Source organism: Podarcis tiliguerta (assembly GCF_965153285.1).
Source record: "Podarcis tiliguerta genome assembly, chromosome: 13".
Taxonomy (NCBI): Eukaryota; Metazoa; Chordata; class Lepidosauria; order Squamata; family Lacertidae; genus Podarcis; species Podarcis tiliguerta.
Window position 1 is genome coordinate 11069168 of NC_139546.1, and position 19053 is coordinate 11088220.

General features: G+C 43.0%; 1 protein-coding gene across 2 annotated transcripts in view; it reads left to right on the top strand.

Moving 5' to 3' along the window:
* The window catches only part of TANC2 (tetratricopeptide repeat, ankyrin repeat and coiled-coil containing 2), a 197838-nt gene that overhangs the window by 161596 nt on the left and 17189 nt on the right, over positions 1-19053 (top strand). For both annotated transcript variants that reach the window (XM_083407362.1, XM_083407363.1), the window contains exons 15-22: positions 2088-2196; positions 3663-3785; positions 5673-5909; positions 7536-7721; positions 9826-9919; positions 14036-14169; positions 16504-16627; positions 17357-17532. In XM_083407362.1, coding sequence (XP_083263488.1) covers positions 2088-2196; positions 3663-3785; positions 5673-5909; positions 7536-7721; positions 9826-9919; positions 14036-14169; positions 16504-16627; positions 17357-17532 — 1183 coding nt within the window. The remainder of the gene's footprint in view (positions 1-2087; positions 2197-3662; positions 3786-5672; positions 5910-7535; positions 7722-9825; positions 9920-14035; positions 14170-16503; positions 16628-17356; positions 17533-19053) is intronic.

Below are 19053 nucleotides of genomic sequence, written 5' to 3' on the forward strand. Positions count from 1 at the left end.
CATCTTGAAAAAATGGTAGAGCTAAATGTTTATTGTCTCAAGAACAGTTGAATGTCGATCTGGAGGGCTTTACAGATGGAAGAAAACTTGTAGGGGGAAGCTAACACTTTGAAAGACAGGAATAGAATTCAAAATGACCCCCATAGAATCGGAAACTGGGCCAAAATTGGCAAAATGAAATCAACATAGACAAATGCAAAGTTATGCATTTAGCCAAAACAACATAACTAATCAAATACACAGGTATAAGATGGGGGCCACCTGGCTTGACAGTAGTAGATGTGAAAGGGATCTGGAGACTGTAGTCAACCGTAAGCCAAATAGGAGTCAGCAGTGAGTTTTCAGCTGCAAAAAACCCTGAATATGATTTTAGGTTGCATTAATAAAACCATCTTTTGCAGCCGTCCAAAAACTGCTGCTCCTGAACTGGATTCCACTTGTTCTTAGTGACTTCATTCTCTACAGAACCCACTTGCTAATGCAGCAATGTGTCTACTGAGAAATAGCAGAAAGGCAATGGAGTGCAAGGCCAGAGAACTGCATGCCCAAGGGTCAAAACTCCTCAGTGAAGGAACAGAGCTTTGGGGGTGGGTTGGGGAATAGTCAGGCACAGGGAATATATAAGGGCTCCATAGGGACTAAGCACTTGTCTGAACAAGTCATCTATGATCTGTCCAGGGTGCTGAAAGTCCTGTCTGTGGCTGCCTTTGCTGTCCAGTGGTTCCTGACCTTGAATGGGACATCTGCATGGTTTTTGTGCCTGCATTCACCTCAGTTCAAACCAGTTTACTGGACAAGCTTCTTCCCAACACTACCATGGTCTCAGCCACATCTGAAGTGGACATGACTCCTCCGTAGTGAAGTATCTTTAAAGTTCTATCAATAAGATAGATTCATAAGTTTGCTTCCTCTCCCCTTGCAAGAAAAGAAAAATGCTCTGCTTCAACCTCCACCTGCTCTATGACTGCAGAACCAAAGGGAAGCATTCCCTGGACTTTTACCGCCATCGACAACTCCAAGGGCACCTGGGAGGCTGCACCCAGCCTCACTGGAAGACCTTTGTGACCAATCTGTATGTATGAGTCTGGAGACCAATCTGGCCCCATTCACTGGCTATTGAAGCAACAGCTGCTGCAATGCTTGCTTTTCTCTTCCATTCCTTTTTCCTTTTGCATCATGTTTGTAAGCCTATATTAAAATCCTTATGATTATGATTTACAAGGATTATTGTTTTTTAACCATATAATCTTAACAGAAATATTAAATTATGAGACTTCTTTGATTTCAGGTAGCCAAAAATTATAAAGTTAAGAAGGCATACTGTAAACTGCCTTGTGATCCTCAGATGAAGGGTGGTATAGAAATAATAATAATAATAATAATAACAACAACAGCAACAACAACAACAACAACAACAACAACAATAGCCGGTCACTGCAGCTTTAAATGCAAGTCCCAGCCTGGAAGCATGAGTAGTGGTGGTTGATTGATTCTGTCTGCTATCTTAAAAATAGATTATTGTGGCACTTGCCTTGATTTCATTGGTTGAGCTCTTCAAAGGGGTGAACTAGATGGATTTTATAGTCACTAAGTTCCCCTTCTTCAATAGGGCACATGCAGAAATAAACCGCTACTGCTTCCAGCTCCAGGAAATAGGGATTGCCCACTGCAGTGGGTAAGAATTATTATTATTATTATTATTATTAGTCTGTTTATATCCTGCTGTTCTATTAAAAGTACTCACTCAGAATAGAATCCATCATTAAGTGTAGCTTCCTACAAGAAGGGGTCACCTCAGACTTTGAAAGATCTTTGCTTCTAATATCTTTCCTCTGTGTTCGTTCTCATAGAGAGAGGAATGAGCTACAGTTCTATCTAGTAGTTCAGCAAAGGTTTGATCAAAGCTGATGAACAATTAAGGACAACGTGGTCCTGATGTGCATCAGAGTACAACTAACAAGGGTTATCAGGAAGAGGGAGAAAAGGTTTATCTCCTTCATTTCACAATCTGAGTGCTAACTGTCAAAAGATACATTGGAGTTAGAATTCTAACTTCCACCATGTTTCTTCTTTTCTCTTTTGCCTAGGAGTGGCCATACGTTGCTCGCCTTCTGGTTTTCCCGTCAAGAGGGAAAACTCAACAGACAGCAGACTATTGAGCTGGGCCATCATATTCTCAAAGCACACATCTTTAAGGTAGCAAAAAATTGTGCAGTGATATCTTCACCTTGGATTTGAATTGTGTGGTACTGGTGTTTTCAGAGTACGTGAAGAATGTTAAGCTTCTGAGATCCTCACTAGGACCTAGCCTCGTCAGCCACAAATTGTGGTGAAGGCCAAGGCCCTGTCCTCAGGTATCCCCAAAACAGGAGGAATTAGTTATGTGAGGACGCTGCCTCACAACAGCCCTCCATGATTTTCTGCTGCTACCAGACAGCTGATTCAGCAGAAGGTGACCAAGGGTGAGCAAGAGGAGGAGAAAGAAACGTTCTTCATTCAGTTTCATGGACCTCTTCAACCTTTTCTTTCCAGTTTTGGGAGAGAGGAGGGTAAATAAGAGAGAAGGTCTCTCTCTCCCTTAGATCTTAGGGTAACCAGCTGGCAGGAGGAAGACATTGGTGCCCCCAAAGGGAACTGAATTTGGCCTGGAACTGCTAGTTAGTGACCTCCACCCTCCCTAGATCTGTATCATTATTCCATTCTTCTCATACCAAACACGGCCTATTGATCGGAAATGAATTCCTTTGATCGGAAGTGAAAGCCCTTTGGCCTGAGTAGCTTTAAATCCCTGAACACTAAGGAATGTTTGAGAAGTAATTAATTAGTAGAGGTCTCATTAGCACTCTTGATTTCTGTATGAGAAGTACTAAGTAGTAATATCAAGTAGAGTATGTTCTAGTCTAGTTTAGGATTTTCCATTTTCTGAGTCAAAAGATTGCTCAGTGCTGCAACAAACTTGCTAAGATCACCTTAGGAACAGTCACTGTTAATTGTAAGCTCCATGTCTTGACATACTGTCCCAAGGAATATGACTTACAGTGTGCAAGCTTTATTTTTGGAGGGGGCTGTAGACAAGAGCTTGGGTGACCTTCCCAAGAAAGGTTCCTAAAATAATCCTTGGGGGGAAATGGAGTATTAGATTGCATTGCCTTTTTCAAAAAAAGTTAGGCTATTTATGATATTGATTCTTTCAGAATAAATGTTCCTTATTCAGCACTGGCTCACCTCTTTCTTTGATTCTTCTGTTTTTTGTTGTGTCTTTTTGCTAGTACTTGTAGTATGCAGCCCACTAGATGCAGGGCAAAGGGATTACATCACTTCTCTCCCTTTCATGATGGAATGTTGCACCTTGTACCCAAGAGTTCCTACTTATGTGATTTGATTGAAGGTTGGGGGTTGTTATTTGAAATGAGGTAGACTTCAGAGCATTTACAAAAGAGTAACTCTTTGGTGCTCTGACATAACTTGCACTGAGCAGTAGGACTTAATCCTTGGAGTTGCGTCCTCTCCAACACTCCTACTTTCTCTTTAGAATACAGTATTCTTGTAAAGTTGACATTGAATCCTTGCTAGTCAATTGGGGTTAAATGAGCCATGTGTTAGTGATGTGTAAAATAAAACCAGTACCTTGAATTATCAAATTTAAAGTGTTTCTTTTGCAGGGACTGAGTAAAAAAGTTGGGGTTTCCTCCTCAATTCTCCAAGGGCTTTGGATTTCCTACAGCTCGGAAGGTCTTTCCATGGCGCTGGCCTCTCTGCGGAATTTGTACACCCCTAACATAAAGGTACGAGAGGGGAATAATTTTTATTGAGACTATGGCAGGCAAGGGAAAGTATTAAGTTTTTCTTCTCTACTCCCTTCTCATGGTGGGGTGGGGCTACAGCTGTTGTTTACATCTTTTATAATGTGCATGTTAATTGATGTAATGTCACATCTCATTCCGCCTTTGGTCAACTTTAACCCTTCTTCACATCTGCACAACCCCTTGGGCAGCCTCATAAAATGTCTCTCTCCATTCTTCCCATTCAGTAAGAATCTTTCTATCACTGCCTCTTCTTTTCAGCTTTCATTTTATTTCCAAATAATATTTAAAATGCAGAGAAAATGTAATGTCTATTCTAAATCTATGCCAACAGCTCCCTAGGCTTGGAGTTATAAGGCAGTATACTTCCAGGTACCAGGTGTTTGGGACAGACAACAGGTTTTCCTTGATTATGGGCTTTTGAGACGCATCTGGTTGACTCTTGCCTGGTAGATATCAAGGCAGATTGGGTTTTTTGTTTTGCTTTATAACATTTCTGTAGCACTCTTCAATTTGAAATTCAAGTGTTGTTCGTAAAATAGCACTAAAACACATTTTTAAAAAATTAAGGAATACCGTATTTTCCCGTCTATAAGATGCCCCCATGTATATTTTGGGGGACTTAGATTTAAGAAAATGGGTGGGGGGAGAGATGGCCCCGTGTATAAGACGCCCCCTCATGTTTTTCATTTTTTAAAGGAAAAAAACCTAGTCTTATACATGGAAATATACAGTAATTATTGGCAGCACCATACATTAAAAGAGGTAGTAAAACAAAATATTAATACTTAGATTGTAATGCTGTATGTTAAAGGAACTTAATATGACTCTTAATATCAAAATTCCTTTCTAGATTCATAGATAGATGTTTTCATTCTTTTCCCTGCTACAACCATCAAAAATCTGACTCTAACCCAGTAATTTCCAAACAGTGTGCTAGGGCACACTAGTGACATCTGAGCTAATCACAAATGAGTTGTAAAAGTAAATAAAATAATTGAGGATCTGAGCGTGCTTCCTTCTAATTGCTATCCTCAGAGGGCAGGTAATTCTGCATTCTGTCTGCATCTGATTGATTTAGTCATACCTGATGCAAAGGAACACCAGAATTCCTTAACCTCAAAAAAGAGCGCCTACTGCATCTCAGCTTGAGTCACAGCTTTCAGAACAATTCCTCCCAGTCAGAAATAGCATCAACTTACACAGAAACACACTAGTTCATTGGAAAGCAGCATCTCACATTCAGTGGTGACTTCTGGAGAGTGTGTGCTTAGGGAGGCAACATCAGAGCATTATTGGAAGTTCCAGAAAGTAAGAAATTGTTCTGTCAATTGAAATAACCTTGCCCACCATAGAATGTCAATGAGTTTGGTAAGACTCTGGTGACTTGTAATGCCTGCCTTAAAAGAAAAAAGGAGCATGACGATCACCAAATTTTTATTTGGATTGGAATTTAGCCAACTTACCTTGCTTCTGTACTACTGATGACAGACAAGAAGGACGTTCTCTTTCTCTCTCCCACACCAGAAAAAAAGATTTTGCAACATTCAAGGTGCTGGAAAGAGGACAGGAGATGTAGAAAGAGAGAGAGAGAAGAAGAAACGTCTACCCCCTTGTTAGTGCCAGAGGACAGCAGAATGTGGGGAGCGGAGACAGCAATAACAAATTTAGAACTCTTATGGGGGGAAACTAACATTTTCCTGTGTATTCTCTGCTTTGGCTAAGAATTGCTAGACAAATCAAGCTTGTGGCAGGGGAGGGAAACTGCTAATCTCTAGTACACGAAACTCTTTCACTCCGTTTTTAATTGAGAAAATTGGCTCGTTTAGAGAATGCCGATCTCATCCGTTCCCATTTCTTTCTGTTCAGGTCAGTCGGCTACTGATCTTAGGAGGCGCCAACATCAATTACAGAACTGAAGTGCTAAACAATGCCCCAATTTTATGCGTCCAGTCCCACCTTGGTTACACGGAGATGGTAGCTTTGCTGTTGGAATTTGGAGCAAATGTTGATGCCTCTTCGGAAAGTGGCCTAACATCTCTTGGATATGCTGCTGCTGCTGGGTATCTAAGCATTGTTGCCCTCTTGTGCAAGAAGCGAGCGAAGGTGAGGAAGGTCGCTGTCCTGTTCTCAAACCTGAGCAAGCAAGCCACGGGTGGGCCGCCCATGTCCCGTAGACTCCAGTCCTAATTGCTTACATGCTTGTAGCAGTGTCTTCTAGCTACTCTCCAGGGTAGTTACGCTAGCAAGAGCACGAGCAACAATTTCATTTTTGTTTCTTCATAAATGTACTCCACAATCTTCACTGGTATTGCGGTCTGCAACTAAAATCCCAGAGCAGTTCATTGGCAACTCAGGTTTGGGTAAGGATGTTGCTGAGCTGTTGAAGGGATAGGGGGCTAATCTTGTTTGTCTCGACGTTTAAGGTTCTCCTGTTTTAATTTGCTATCACTCAGATACAGAAAGCAAAGCTAGAGTTCATAATCTAGCTGTTGGAGAATATGCCTTTTCCCTTTTTACATGACACTTCGCACCAAGTGAGTAGGAGTAGCCAATATCCCTAGGATGGTATTCCAGAATCGAATACATCTTGAAGCATATCCTGGCAAAACCGGGAACTTAAATGTAACATGGACTAGGGATATGATTTAACTATTTGTTCAGGAACATGTCTTTTTAATTGTCAAACCTGTCTTCATAATTAAGATGGCTAGAAACTTGTTTTCATTTTAGGTTAAAATTAACTGTTTCAGGCTCCTGAATGTTGTAAAAGTTCCTGAAGGTGGTCCTCAGGCAAAGACTTTTCTCTTTACCTGGGCTTTTGGCCCTTAAAATTGAGGGGGGGGGGGGCATTTTGGCTTTTTTAAATGGGGCAGGATTTGTTCATCCCACCTTCTAATTGTATAGCTCTGTTTTTAGGAGGTTTTGTTGTTTTTAAAGTGAGTTGTTTTTGCTCACTCTTTAAGGATATATCTATAATATAATACATAAATATAAACCAGAACAACAATAGTCTTTGGCAGATTCTTCGCTTCTAGTATGGTCCATTTTGGCTAACCTCAGAAAACATCCAGGAACCAACATCTCTCCAGGAGCCTGCAATTTTACGCTGTCTCACTAACCAGCTCAGTGCTTTAGGTGACATTTGTGCTCTATAAGATCACTATGTCATTCTGTCTTGTTGCCGAATGACAGTGTTTGCTTCTAGAGAGCTACTGTGGTTTTCAGTGAACATTTGCTGTTTCCCAAAAGTAACAGCAAAACGTTCACTGAAAACCATAGGTTTAGAAGCAAACACTGTCATTCGGTAACAAGACAGAATGGCACCTAATTCCCAAATTAGATGTAAACAATAGATTTCTTCAGACCAACTTTGCTTATTGGAGTGGGACCTGGTAGATTTTACCAAATGGGGGAATATAGCAAAGAGGTTTGCAGATCACTGTGTGTTGCAAGATTTGGCCTGAGTTTATATTCTAAACTCCATTTTAAATGCCATTGCTCCTTGCAGATGAAATCCGTGAGAGTGGTTTGTGCTACATGTGAATAATGTACTTGTGGACACAGAATACAGCTGCCATTACAAAACAGGCACTAGGTTCTGCATATATGGCCAGAGAAACATGGAGAATATTTCTCATATGAATGTGGCAGTGCTAGGAAAGTAGGAACTGAAACCCACAGCAGTTGAGTTACATTTTAATCAGCCATTTTTTTCCTTTTCTTGAAAAGGTGGATCACTTGGACAAGAACGGTCAGTGTGCACTGGTTCATGCAGCTCTCAGAGGCCACTTGGAAGTTGTCAAGTTTTTAATCCAGTGCGACTGGACAATTGCTGGGCAACAGCAGGGAGTGTTTAAAAAGAGTCAAGCCATCCAGCAGGCACTGATTGCTGCTGCCAGCATGGGATACACTGAGGTAAGTTGTCGCTCAGCCTTGTTGAATCCTCACTGGCCAAGCAGCCTTTGTGTTAAGGCAAAATACTGAGTAACTGTTTTTAAAGCTTGAAGTGCGAGGGAGGGTTATGCAGTTGCTACGGGAGCCTAGGTACGCCTTTGTAGGCAGCGAACCTTTCTGACCATCAAGTGGCTTGAGGGAAGTCACCACACCTATAGCTCAGCAGCCAAAAGCTGTGGACAGTCTACTGACTTCTTGTTTAAAATAATTTGCTTGCCTCTCCTGTACTAGAAATGACATACAAGGTGGCTAACAACAAATCATTCAGCAGCATAAAAACAACTGCAAGAAAAGCCAGAAATGATAGAAAATCAAAATTACAGTATACCAATAAATTGCAGATAAAACATTTCAGGCAAATTAGACAAATTGAAGCTATTCCAGCAGCCCATACCATATAGAAACAATGACCGGGAGAAATTAATGTGAAATAGAACAAGGAAACGAACATAATACAAAAAGCCTGAATAAGTAGGATAGAATTCTCCTAGTATCTAAAAGAAAATTAACGTGGCTCTTCTGTGGGCTCGAGTTCCATAGACAGGGTGTAACCACAGAAAAAGTCTTCTCTTGGGTACATAAGAGCATAAGAATACAGTGGTACCTTGGGTTACATACGCTTCAGGTTACAGACTCCGCTAACCCAGAAATAGTACCTTGGGTTAAGAACTTTGCTTCAGGATGAGAACAGAAATCATGCTTCGGCGGTGCGGCGGCAGCAGGAGGCCCTATTAGCTAAAGTGGTGCTTCAGGTTAAGAACAGTTTCAGGTTAAGAACAGACCTCCAGAACGAATTAAGTTCTTAACCCGAGGTACCACTGTAGTATGCTGGATCAGGCCAATAGCCCATCTAATCCAGCATCCTAGGCTCACAGTGGCCAACCATATAGAACATGAGCATTAGAGCACTCTCCCTTCCCATTGCTGCCTCCGACTGTGGAGGCAAACCATAGCCATCATGGTGCATAACCACACATCTAACCTCTGAGGCACCCGGGGAAATGTTATCAGGCAGGCTTAAGTGGGAGCAGGCAGTCCTTAAGGACTGTGTTGTCTCATTAGCTGGGGTAGAGGGTGGGGGACTTCTTTCAGCCCAAAGGCCACTTTCCCTCACAGCCAACCTTCTAGGGCAGCGGTTCTCAACCTGTGGGTCCCTAGATGTTGTTGGACTACAACTCCCATCATCCCTGAGCTCTGGCCTTGCTAGCTAGGGGTGATGGGAGTTGTAGTTCAACAACATCTGGGGACCCACAGGTTTAGAAAGACTGTTCTAGGGCTTCAAAGGTCAAAGGAAAACATAGTTGTCCTGTACAGAACTAGCTCAGGTTTCCTAAGAAGTTTCAAAGTCAGCCGGAAACATTATACACTCTTAATATAATATCCAGTAATTAGTCTGGATGTTCACACATGGATAACTGATGGCACAGCTAGTATACCATATTTACTCGAGTCTAATGCGCCATCGAATCTAATGTGCACCTCAATTTTCAGAACCTTGAAACCAAAAAAAGTATTTGCTTGCGAATGTAAATGTGCCATTGAATCTAATGCGCACCCTAATTTTCGCAATGTAATTTGGCCAAAAAAGGTGAGCATTTGGTTCGAATAAATATGGTACTAACAATCGTTGAATGTAGGCTAGAGTTTTGAATGTATAGCGGACCCCTTTAGTACATCAGGTTCCTCATGAATCTTCCCTTGCGGGGTTTGTTAAGGTTATTAAGTGTATTTTTTAAAAAAACAAAAACAAACCATTGTGACTTGTTTGTTTAGTTGGATACTGTTTAAGATTTAAGTCCTGATACTGTGTGCTACCTTCTAAAGGTGTTTCCACACAAATAAATAAATTATGGTGGGGGTAACGGTGGGTGTTTTTGTTGTAAAGGCAAATAATTATTTTAATGGGACAGGGGAGTATATTTCCTTTGTGAGAAAGTGCCTGATAGGGAATTTGTTCACTCCGTTTCCATTTGTTTTGTTCAAAGCAGTTACAGCTTCAGATTATCAGCAGCTTATTTTTAGACACGCAGAGAGTTCAGAAACTGACAGATTTCTTTGTTTTTAGATTGTCTCCTACCTGCTTGATCTTCCAGAAAAAGATGAGGAGGAGGTAGAACGAGCACAGATCAACAGCTTTGACAGTCTCTGGGGAGAGACAGGTAAATTCTGTAGACTGTTTGTGGCTCCCCTTGCATCCGTTGAATACATGTGTGATGTGCTGAAAGAGATTGGTTATCCTCTGGGAAATTCACAACAGTGCCAACATAAACCTCTGTCCCTTAATTTTCAGGATGTTGAGTATCGGTTGTTGCTTCTGAGTTCAAGGAGGAAAAGCTTATAAATATTTTATTTATTTCAATATTTATAGGCCGCACTTGAATAACATTACAGCAAGGCAATATGCATAAGAACGTGACATCCCAGTAAGAGCAGTAAAAACATCAATTAATAAATACTGCTTGCTAAAAGAAATTCACCTCTCAGCAGCTTGTCTAAATAACACAATTTTCAGGAGATGTCTAAAAGAAGGCAGAGACAATTCTTGCTGAACCTCTACCAGCTCAGTCTAGTAAAATCCAGCTGAAGTGGCCCATCAGAGGGTGCCAGTGATCATGGTGGAAAATATGGAGTCAGGAATTAACACAAGAACCTTGAACCTGTCTTGGTAGTGAATTGGCAGCCAGTGCGGCTCTCTTAGCAGAGGAGTAACATGTTGCAAGTAAGCTGCTCCTCTGAAGTGGACCTGCCACTGCAATCTGCCCTAGTTGCCGCTTCAGGACCAGATGCAAGGGCAGCCCCACGTAAAGCATATGACAGTAATCAAGCCCCTTGAGGTTACCAGTGCATGGACCTCTGCGGCCAGACCTTCTCAGGCCAAGAATGGCCGCAACTGGCATATCAGCCAAAGCTCATACAAGTCAGTGAGATGACATAGGCCTCTAATGAAAAAGACAGATCAGTGAGTGAACTGTGAACCTGCTTTTCAGAGGGAAAAGCAGAACGGTCCATCCCATTTTAACTGAATTCTCATTGTATGGTCTTATCTGATTTTTATTTCATTGTATTGTATTCCTTGAGCACCACTTAGAGACTATTGTAATTAAAGGCATATAAATTGAAATAAAAAATAAGATGAACCACTATAACTCCTACTCCTGCAGAAGTTCTACTCTGTTGTACATTTTGCATGTTTGTGGTCAATTGGCTGCCTTGCTTATTTTCATTATCCTGTTGTCTTCAAACTGTGCTGCTAAGTTGCATCCTAACCCAGGGATGCTGACATGATAACAAAGGTCAGCCCTTGAATTAGCATTTATTTCTTGAAATCAGTGCCTGGGAGAAATGTGAATATGTAGTCATAGGTGGAAATGCAATTGTTGCCTCACTTTGGCTCAATTCATACATAATGCTAAGCCCAAACCATGGCTTTGTACAAATGAGCAAACGTGAGTTTCTGAAGTAAAGATCACAGATGGTGCCCTACTCCCCAGTCCTGCTGCTCCCACATTACCTTGGGGGGTGTAAATCAGGATCAAACCTTGGTTACAGGTCATGGTTCAGATTTAGAGCTAAGCCAAACCATGGTTTAGTCCCCTGGGTTGTGTAGCAACAGCAGGACTGAGGAAGGAGCACAGTGGCCATTTGCCCTGAGCCATAGTTTGGTTTAGTGTGTGAACCAGGTCAGTGTGTGCTCTTACTTATCTCTGAACAGTGCTGGGCTGGATACTCAAAAGAACATCCTGATAATCCACTACAGCAGTTGCCTCCTTATTTTTGGCAGAGAAACGTGGCATTATAGAAGACAGTTGCTTCATGGCTTCTAATTACTAATTTAAAATAGGTTCATTTTGCACAGCTAGCAGATTCACCTATCTCAATGAACTTCTGAGAGATCTGGATCAGGGTTATTGTATAGAAAATGTTCATTTGCATGGAGAGAGGGTTGGTGTGAATGCTTCAAATAGCAGAGAGAGAAGCCAGGCCAGAATATTCAAAGAGGCAAATTTAAGCAGCACAAGACAAAGGACTTGGTCTGCTGGAGAATGGGAGGGCGAGGTGGTGGTTGGGAAAGAAATTGCTTTGCCGGCAGTTTATTGTGTCAGTCTGGGAAAGAGCAACTTCAAAAAGTGCTTCCGTCTGTTTTTCAGGGTGAAAGTGTCTCCTCTAACCCAGACAGTACACATTATGCCAGGCACAAGGCACTTCCATGTTACACAAAACTCTGGAAGTCTTTGAGAATGAATGATCGCTTGGTTGTACAGAAAAGGCTTTTGCTGCTGGTGGGCTCTGCCTTGACCTAAGAAAGGACCCAAGTTTGCATTTAGATGGAATTGTGTCTGTCTGATGGTTGCATTACAGGCTTTTCCCTGGTGAACTCTCAAAAGTATTGCAGATGAAAATGCAGGGTTTTGTTTTGTCTTCTTAAAAGCTTCTGTGCAAATTGCATTTTGGGGACCAGGGAGTCAAATCATTCAGTGCTTTGGTTCAGTTTCAGTTGAAATTGAAGTTCTTCGTGCTCAGCCCAATAATTTTAGAAACACATCCAGCATGCCTAATTTAGTTCAGTTCTAATTCACGTGAGAAAATGTTAATGCCATTCACGTGGTGCACATATGAACAGATGACCCATGCAATTGCACTGTTCTATATGGTTAAACACACTAGACAGAAAAGTCTGCCAATTGTACATAAATTTGAATATGGGGGACATAATAGGCTGATTTGGGATTATTACTTAATATGTAATACCATGAGAAATGTAGCAGTTCAAAAATTTAAAATGGATTCACCCACCCCCATGCAAACAGAATTTCCCTCTCTAATCCCTTGGAACCATGGCTGGCCCACCCATGAGGCAAGGTGAGGTAGGATGCGGGGGGGGGGGGGAATAGATGCAGCCTGCAAGGAATGTATCACCCTCTGCTGCTGCCTCGATGGCGGCAGCAGCTGTTGCCCACTCATTGGAGGCCGGATCTTCCGCCTCCCTTGCAGCCCCTGCCCCCCAGTGCTGCCTCTGCAGTGGCCTTTAGAGAATAGGAGGTACTGCTTGTCTCCTCCCACCCATGTTCCTGATGTAGATATCCATCTCCCCTCCCCTTCACTAAGATCTGCACACATCCCTTCTTCCCTAGCCGGTTGGGGTAAGAAGAAGAAGAAGAGTTTGGATTTGATATCCCGCCTTTCACTCCCTTTAAGGAGTCTCCAAGCGGCTAACATTCTCCTTTCCCTTCCTCCCCCACAACAAACACTCTGCGAGGTGAGTGGGGCTGAGAGACTTCAAGGAAGTGTGACTGGCCCAAGGTCACCCAGCAGCTGCATGTGGAGGAGCGGAGACACGAACCCGGTTCCCCAGATTACGAGACTACCGCTCTTAACCACTACACCACACTGGCTCTTAAGGGGTGGGGTGCCATTTTGTGGTTTGCCTCAGGTGTCAAAATGTCTTGGGCTAGCCCTGCTTGGAACTGCCTGCTTAAGAACATGTGCCCTGGGGAATTACCGTGCTCTGTACTGCCAGCGATCCTGCACATCTGGTTACTGCAGAAGCAGCCCAATGGGAAAATTACTTTGTAATAATAATAATAGCAATAAACATGTGCGTAGACGGGGTTGGGGGCGCTACCCCAAACAAAGTATTCTCTCTTATAACTTAACCTGGATGTGGAGAATTGAACTTGAATCTTTCCTCATCTCTTGTTACTTATAGCAATTACCATGAATGATGCAGATTAAGAAACAACAACCCCATTTAATGTGTTTTCTAGTCAGTTAAGCATGTGAAGGGAAGCCGTGGGAGTGAGCACGCTAACTCCATCCCGTCCCCAGTTGAAGGATGATCTTCTGAATTGGGGAGTTTTCTGTGCTCATAGAGGCTACCCACACATTTTAGAAACTGGGGAAATGGGGAAGAGGAGCCTCCCTGCTTCCGGATATTACCCTCCAACATGGAATGGTAGCAGGAGGTGGAATTAGTGTGTTTGTTCCCTTGGCCACTGGATAATGCCTGAAGAGGGCTAAAATCTTTCCAGGGTCTATGCTACCCTTCATCTCTTGGGCAAATCTTGAAAATTGTAACCTAAAGCCTTTTTTTTATTTTTGGACCACACAATCCTTTTATCATGTTCTTTTTTTTAAAAAAAGAAGAAGCCTGTAGGCAGGGATTATTTCCACTTTAGCCATCGCACAGCACTTAGGTGCCTACCATGGCTCGAAGTCATGCAGCAGCAGCGGCGGCAGGCTTTCTTTTATTCTGATTGGTCTTTTCTCTCTTCCAGCCCTGACTGCTGCAGCCGGACGAGGCAAGCTGGATGTTTGCCGTCTGCTTCTGGAGCAGGGAGCAGCTGTAGCCCAGCCCAACCGGCGGGGAGTCGTTCCCTTATTCAGTGCTGTTAGACAAGGCCATTGGCAGGTAAGGGGAGTGGGAGGGAGGAAAAAGCTGCCTGTCCTTCTCCTAATAAGGTAACAAGTATGTATACAGCTTGGATTTTTGGAGCTGCTTCCTGTATCATTTACCGTATTTTTCGCTCTATAAGACGCACCTAGTTTTTGGAGGAGGAAAACAAGAAAAAAAATATTCTGAATCTCAGAAGCCAGAACAGCAAGAGGGGTCGCTGCGCAGTGAAAGCAGCAATCCCTCTTGCTGTTCTGGCTTCTGGGATAGCTGCGCAGCCTGCATTCGCTCCGTAAGACGCACACACATTTCCCCTTACTTTTTAGGAGGGAAAAAGTGAGTCTTCTAGAGCAAAAAATAGGGTACATCACATGGGCCTTTTGGTGGGATACCCTCAACAACGTGAGAGAGGTTTCAACATGTGTCTCCCTATGGTGAAGCCCTGGGAGGATGGCTAATCGATTTTTAATACCTTGGTGTTGCCACAGCATCTTAAAAAATAGATAGGTGCCTGTCTGAAGTTTTCTGTATTTTAATTGCGGAGGCTTTTAGATGTATGTGAGTTCTTCAGGAATGCAAGATGCAAAACAGGGAGCAAGGGAACCGATAACTGCAGCATTCATAGGAATGCAGAAGGAAAGGAGATTGCTTTGACGTACTGCCAAAGAGAGCATTTCATACCAAATGCTCTTCCTCCCTCCTTTAAATGTGTGTGATTCACATGTAAACGGTGCCTAATTCTCATTAGAAGAAAGCTTATGGTTCACAAATGCTGATGGAGATTTATAGTGCTGGAAGGAACATGTTTTACCCCAAAGGTGCCAAATGTTCCAATTGAAATTTAAGCAATTTTTTCTACATGTAGAAAGCCCCATTAGCCTATTCCAACATAGGCAATTCACTCTTTATCTTCCATGTGGCCTTTTTGGCTTCTCCCACACACCTCAAGGATGTCCCGACCCACCTTTTAGCAGTCCACGATTCCAGGCTGTTCCCACCTAACATTTGATAAATAAGTGAGTTCCCTGGTTGGCATTGTGTTTTCTGGTTGGTATGACGGTTGGTAACTCAGACGTTCACTGCATTAATTTAGAAATATGGGGTTGCCAGTGTTTTTGCAGCAGAGTTATTCCAAGAGAGCCCAGCATGCACAGATATAGTTAAAGAAAACATACATTATATATGGAAATGAGAGAGGGACCAGATAGCTCAAGGTAAATGTCATGGAGGCAGCAGGATGGGAGCTCAAATCACCCGGAATCTACCCAAGAGTGTACCTTAGTAGCCTATACCATACATTAGCTTATACCATTGGTGGGGAACCTCCATCCCATGGGCTGGGTGCAGCCCCTGTGAACTCTTAATCTGTTCTGCCACCCCCTCACCAGCTCTGTTCTGCTTCCAGAAATTCACTTAGCAGCCTCCATTGAGAATCAACATGGAATATGCTGCTACGTCTTTCTCTATTTCTCCACTCTCTCTGCGGTTTTCCCTCTTTCTCCACACTCATCCATGGTGCAGTTGTACACATGATGCCTTTCTTGAGCTCCTCAGCAATCTCTCTCTCTCTTACTCTCTTTTTCTCTGAGCTTTCCCTGTGCAACCTCCGATAATTTGGGGTGAGCAGATTTAAACAAGTCTGTACGTCTCCTGTTGTATGCTGTCTCTCTGGAGGGAAATGGCGGAGGACCTTTTACAGGGAGGGGCTCTAGAGAGACAGCTTGCTCCAGGAAGTAGGTGATGAAAACATGGATCACTTTGGAGGTGCCCCACCCCGTGGAAGAACAGTCAGGCTGCACAGGTGTCCTTTCAAGGTGTGCTGAAGCTGAGCCAAAGCTGGGCAGAGCCACAGGACCTATTTTCCAAGGAAGCCCAAAGCATTTGAATGTTGCAGTTTGAAAATCCCTACTGGCCTCCCCTTCCCCTTCCCCAGCAGTAAAAATAACATAATGTATAGTCACTGTGTGTGTGTGAATGAGGAGCGAATGTGTGAAGAGAGGCATTACTGTGAATAGGGTGTGAAGCAGGTGCGGTTGTGAGTGTGAATATGTTGGGTTGAAAAGGATTCTTCACCCCTTGTCTAGAGGAAGGATGTGCAGAACATTCTGAAAACTTCACATCCATTTTAAATAAAAGTATTTCTTAAATGTAAATCCAATGGATATATGAGGAATGTTTGGAGGTGGACGATTTTGAAAGTACTAGACTTAAGTAGGTGTAGCATAGTGACATTTTAATTGCAAACTGAAACTTGTCGTGAGTACAGAGCGTAGGGGCTTATGCATTTTTTTTCATGGCTCTCAAACTGTGCACAATTTGTACTCAATGCATCCTTGCTTTGTATGCTTTCAGATTGTTGATCTCTTGCTCACCCATGGTGCAGATGTTAACATGGCAGATAAACAAGGCCGGACTCCTTTGATGATGGCAGCTTCGGAGGGGCATTTGGGCACTGTAGAGTTCTTACTAGCACAAGGTTAGTTTGGAGTCGTGTTGAAATGAAACCCAAATATGTGTAAGCAGACTCCAAAATTACTGCGAAGATAGACCTTGAGGTTAGCTTTCCATAAATTTCATACCGTTGGATGAAATCATGCAAGCTAGACTCAATTCAGAATTAGGATGCTGTATATGAATGTTTCATTTACAGTGGAATAGCCTTACTTAGTTGATTGACTTTTTACAGGGTCAAAACTTTGTGAACAAAATGTCCCATGTCATGATTTCCCAATTCAGGTTCCAATCCCACCCCCACCCCCAGTCTACAGATTCAGAAAATCTCAGCTCAGCAGAATAGCTATTGGCGTAAATGACCAAAATCATGCCGCTATTCTGGCTGGCCACAACCTATAGAGATTGCACCAGCCGTGTGTTCCTCTATCCTTCGTTTCTCCTCTTCTAGGAATCAGCTCTATCACGTCATTCTTTTCCAAATGGTATTACCTTTATGGTCTGACAAGTAAGCACTTCAAATGTCAGCAAATTAGCTGGTGGCAATTTTCCTCCAAAGATACCTGCCCAGTCAGTATATGGAATATTGCAGGGGACATAAGAGTCTCTTAAATAAGGCACACACTTCCATGGAAGAAAAAACAACAACTTCCAGGAATGAAACTCTAAAGAGGGGCACTATGAGTTGCAGGTGGGTTTAGCGTATTTGGAAATACCCTTAAATAGTCTTGCTCTGTGTTTTGTTTTTCCCCAGGATCCTCCATTTCCCTAATGGACAAAGAAGGACTTACTGCCCTCAGCTGGGCTTGCCTAAAGGGACACCTTTCAGTAGTACGAGCTTTGGTGGAGAGTGGAGCTGCTACAGACCATGCCGACAAAAATGGGCGCACTCCGTTGGATCTAGCTGCTTTTTATGGTGATGCAGAAGTGGTAAGTGCTTTTTTTTTGGGGGGGGGGGGAGAATTCAAATCCAAGAGAGGAGGTTCAGGATGATGTCAAGCTTTGGAAAACCCTTGGCAAACTTAGTCTCATTAATTAAATTTGTATACTGCCCTTCACCTGTAGATCTCAGGGCAGTTCACAATATAAAAATACAAAATAAGAAACACAGAATACATCATAAAAATGAGAACAAAAACAAACCAATGATTCCCTCCTCCACAACACATTTAAAAGGGCATCAGATGTTAATCAGCCAAAGGCTTTGATGAAGAGGACATTTTTGCTTGGTGCTTAAAAGTGTATAATGAAGACACCAGCTGAACCTCCTTGAAGAGAGCATGTCACAAATGGAGAGCCACTGCAGAAAAGGCCCATTCTCATGTTGCCACCCTCACGAAAGGGGCACATGAAGAAGGGCCTCAGGTGATGAGGGTCTGAGTAGGTTCATATAGAGAAGCATGATCCTTGCGGTATTGCGGTCCTGAGCTGTTTAGGGCTTTATAGGTCAAAACCATGGAGTTTTCTTGGCAGGGATACTGGAGTGGCTTGCCAGTTCCAGCTCCAGGTGGATCATGTTTAGTCAAAACTCTCCACTATGACCTGTCCGTCTTGGGTGACCCTCCACAGCATAGCTCATAGCCTCTCTGAGTTATTCAAGCCCCTTTGCCACAACAAGGCAGTTTGACCAAACTGCGGGAGGCAGTGGAAGACAGGAGTGCTTGGCGTGCTCTGGTCCATGGGGTCACAAAGAGTCAGACACTACTAAATGACTAAACAACAACAAGGTCAAAACCAGCACTTTGAAACTAACTGGCAGCCAATGTAATTGGGCCAGGATCAGTGTAATATGCTCAAACTGAGCAACCTGGCTGCTAAATTCTACACCAGATGAAGTTTCTGAACCATCTTCAGAGGCAGCCCTATGTATAACGCGTTGCAGTAATCTAACCTTGAGGTTAGCAGAGCATAGGCAACAGTAGTTAATCTGTCCCTGCCAGATAGGGGTGCAGCTGGGCCACCAGCCGAAGCAGATGGAAGGCACTCTGCACCACTGAGGCCACCTGAGCCTCAAGTGACAGCAGAGGTTCCAGAAGTACCCCCCAAGCTGCATACCCACTCCTTCGGAGGAATTGTAACCCCATCGAGAGCAGGCAAACTCCCATCCATCTGATCTACAGGGAACCAGGCAGAGGGCCTTCTCGGTAGTGGCACCCGCCCCGTGAAACGCCCTCCCACCAGATGTCAAAGAGAAAAATAATTACCAAACTTTTAGAAGACATCTGAAGGCAGCCCTGTTTAGGGAAGCTTTTAATGTTTAATAGGTTATTGTATTTTAGTGTTTTGTTGGAAGTTGCCCAGAGTGGCTCGGGAAACCCAGCCAGATGGGCGGGGTATAAATATTATTATTATTATTATTATCATCATCATCATCATCATCATCACCATCATCATCTAGGGAACTGCCCACTAACAGTGCCTCAGTCTTGTCTGGATGGAGCTACAGTTTGT